At 44.1% G+C, this 2,500-nt stretch overlaps 1 protein-coding gene across 1 annotated transcript in view; it reads left to right on the plus strand.

Moving 5' to 3' along the window:
• Positions 1-2,500, plus strand: part of LOC143286439 (cathepsin L-like peptidase) — a 17,632-nt gene that overhangs the window by 1,276 nt on the left and 13,856 nt on the right. Inside the window, exons 2-3 of the mRNA XM_076594005.1 lie at positions 500-633; positions 1,774-1,879. Of these exons, the coding sequence (XP_076450120.1) occupies positions 500-633; positions 1,774-1,879 (240 nt within the window). The remainder of the gene's footprint in view (positions 1-499; positions 634-1,773; positions 1,880-2,500) is intronic.

Raw genomic sequence — 2,500 nt, forward strand, 5'->3', positions numbered from 1 at the left:
TAATTAGGCTTCATTTTTATTTTTTGTGCCCATCCCATAGGTGCAATATTGTTTTAAACAAGATGACTGGAAAGAACTGAATTTTTCCTATTTTTATGCCTAATTTGGTGTCAACTGACAAAGTATCTGCAGAGAAAATGTCAATGTTAAAGTTTACCACGGACACACACACACACACACACACACACACACACACACACAGACAACCGAACACCGGGTTAAAACATAGACTCACTTTGTTTACAAAAGTGAGTCAACAACAACACCAAGCGTAGCAGCACTGTAGGCACGCTCTCTCCATGGGGAGAGCAGCCTGGAATTCAAACGGTGAATGTGATATGACAAAATACAATAGAATGCGATGCAATATAATGCAATGTACTACAACACAATACAACACAACACAACACAACACAACAAAATACAACGCATTGCAATACAGTACAATGCTTTCGTCATTTCTTTCTTCTTTTTCTTTCTTTTTTTATCCACCAATCAGATGCTCCGTCTCATCATCGTGGTCGCACTGTCGGCATCAGCTCTGTCAGCATCTCTGCTGGACCTGGACCGAGAATGGATGATCTTCAAGAAGACCCACAACAAGATGTACTCGCCACAAGCTGAGGCCGTCAGGTTTGTATGGCTTACCTCTACCCCACTGCTCACCCCCCCCCCTCCCCACGCCCCTTTTGACTTGCCATGTATTGTCTTGCCTTGTCACTCAGTTCTGTTCTCAATCTGTCTATCCCCAATGCACCTGTCTCGTCTTGTCTAGTCTGGTCTGGTCTTGTCTTGTCACACAGTCCTGTTCTCAATCTGTCTATCCTCGATGGACCTGCCTTGTCTTGTCGGGTCTTGTCTTGTCTTGTCTTGCTTTGTCACTCAGTCCTGTTATCAACCTGTCTATTCCCAATGCACCTGTCTGGTCTTGTCTGGTCTTGTCTTGCCTTGTCTTGTTTTGTCTTGTCACTCAGTCCTGTTATCAACCTGTCTATCCCCAATGCACCTGTCTCGTCTTGTCTGGTCTTGTCTTGTTTTGTCTTGTCACTCAGTTCTGTTCTCAATCTGTCTATCCCCAATGCACTTGTCTTGTCTTATCTTGTCACTCAATCCTGTTCTCCTTCTGTCTATCCCCAATGCACCTGTTTCGTCTTGTCTGGTCTTGTCTTGTCTTGTCATTCAGTCCTGTTCTCATTCTGTCTATCCCCAATGCACCTGTCTTGTCTTGTCTTGTCCTTCTTGTCTTGTCTTGTCTTGCCTTGTCATTCAGTCCTGTTCTCATTCTGTCTATCCGCAATGGACCGGTCTTGTCTTGTCTTGTCTTGTCTTGTCTTGTCACTCAGTCCTGTTCTCATTCTGTCTATCCCCAATGCACTGGTCTTGTCTTGTCTTGTCTTGTCACTCAGTCCTGTTCTCAGTCTGTCTATCCCCAATGGACCCGTCTTGTCTTGTCTTATCCTTCTTGTCTTGTCTTGCCTTGTCATTCAGTCCTGTTCTCAGTCTGTCTATCCCCAATGGACCTGTCTTGTCTTGCCTTGTCATTCAGTCCTGTTCTCATTCTGTCTATCCGCAATGCACCTGTCTTGTCTTGTCTTGTCTCGTCATTCAGTCCTGTTCTCATTCTGTCTATCTCCAGTGCACCTGTCTTGTCTTGTCTTGTCTCGTCATTCAGTCCTGTTCTCATTCTGTCTATCTCCAGTGTGCCTGTCTTGTCTTGCCTTGCCTTGTCACACACCCCTAGTCCTCACGATGTCTGTGGCTGTGTGGGGACAGACGGGTGATCTGGGAGCAGAGCCTGCAGATGATCGTGGAGCACAACCTGGAGGCAGACCGCGGCCTGCGCACCTTCCGTCTGGGCATGAACCACCTGGGGGACATGGTGAGTCACAGCAATACAGCAATAACACAATAACACAATACAACAATACAGCAATGCAATACAACAATGCAACAATACAACACACCGTCTAACTACTGGGGGAACCTGGTGAGTGACAACATTGCAGCAATACAACAATACAACACAACAACACAGCAATACAACAACACAACAACACACCGATACAGTAACACAGCAATACAGCAACACAACAATACAACACAACAATACAGCAATACAACAATACAACAACACACCAATACAGTAATACAGCAATGCAGCAATACAACAATACAACAATACAGCAATACAACAATACAGCAATGCAGCAATACAACAATACAGCAATACAGCAATGCAGCAATACAGCAATACAACAACAACACAGCAATGCAGCAATACAGCAATACAGCAATGCAGCAATACAACAATACAACAATACAGCAATACAACAATACAGCAATACAGCAATACAGCAATACAACAACACAGCAATATAGCAACACAGCAATACAGCAGTACAATTGCAGCAATGCAGCAATACAACAATACAGCAATGCAACAACACAGCAATACAGCAATGCAACAATACAACAATATAACAATGCAGCAATACAACAA

Source organism: Babylonia areolata, chromosome 10 (genome assembly GCF_041734735.1).
Source record: "Babylonia areolata isolate BAREFJ2019XMU chromosome 10, ASM4173473v1, whole genome shotgun sequence".
In the NCBI taxonomy this organism is placed as follows: Eukaryota; Metazoa; Mollusca; class Gastropoda; order Neogastropoda; family Buccinidae; genus Babylonia; species Babylonia areolata.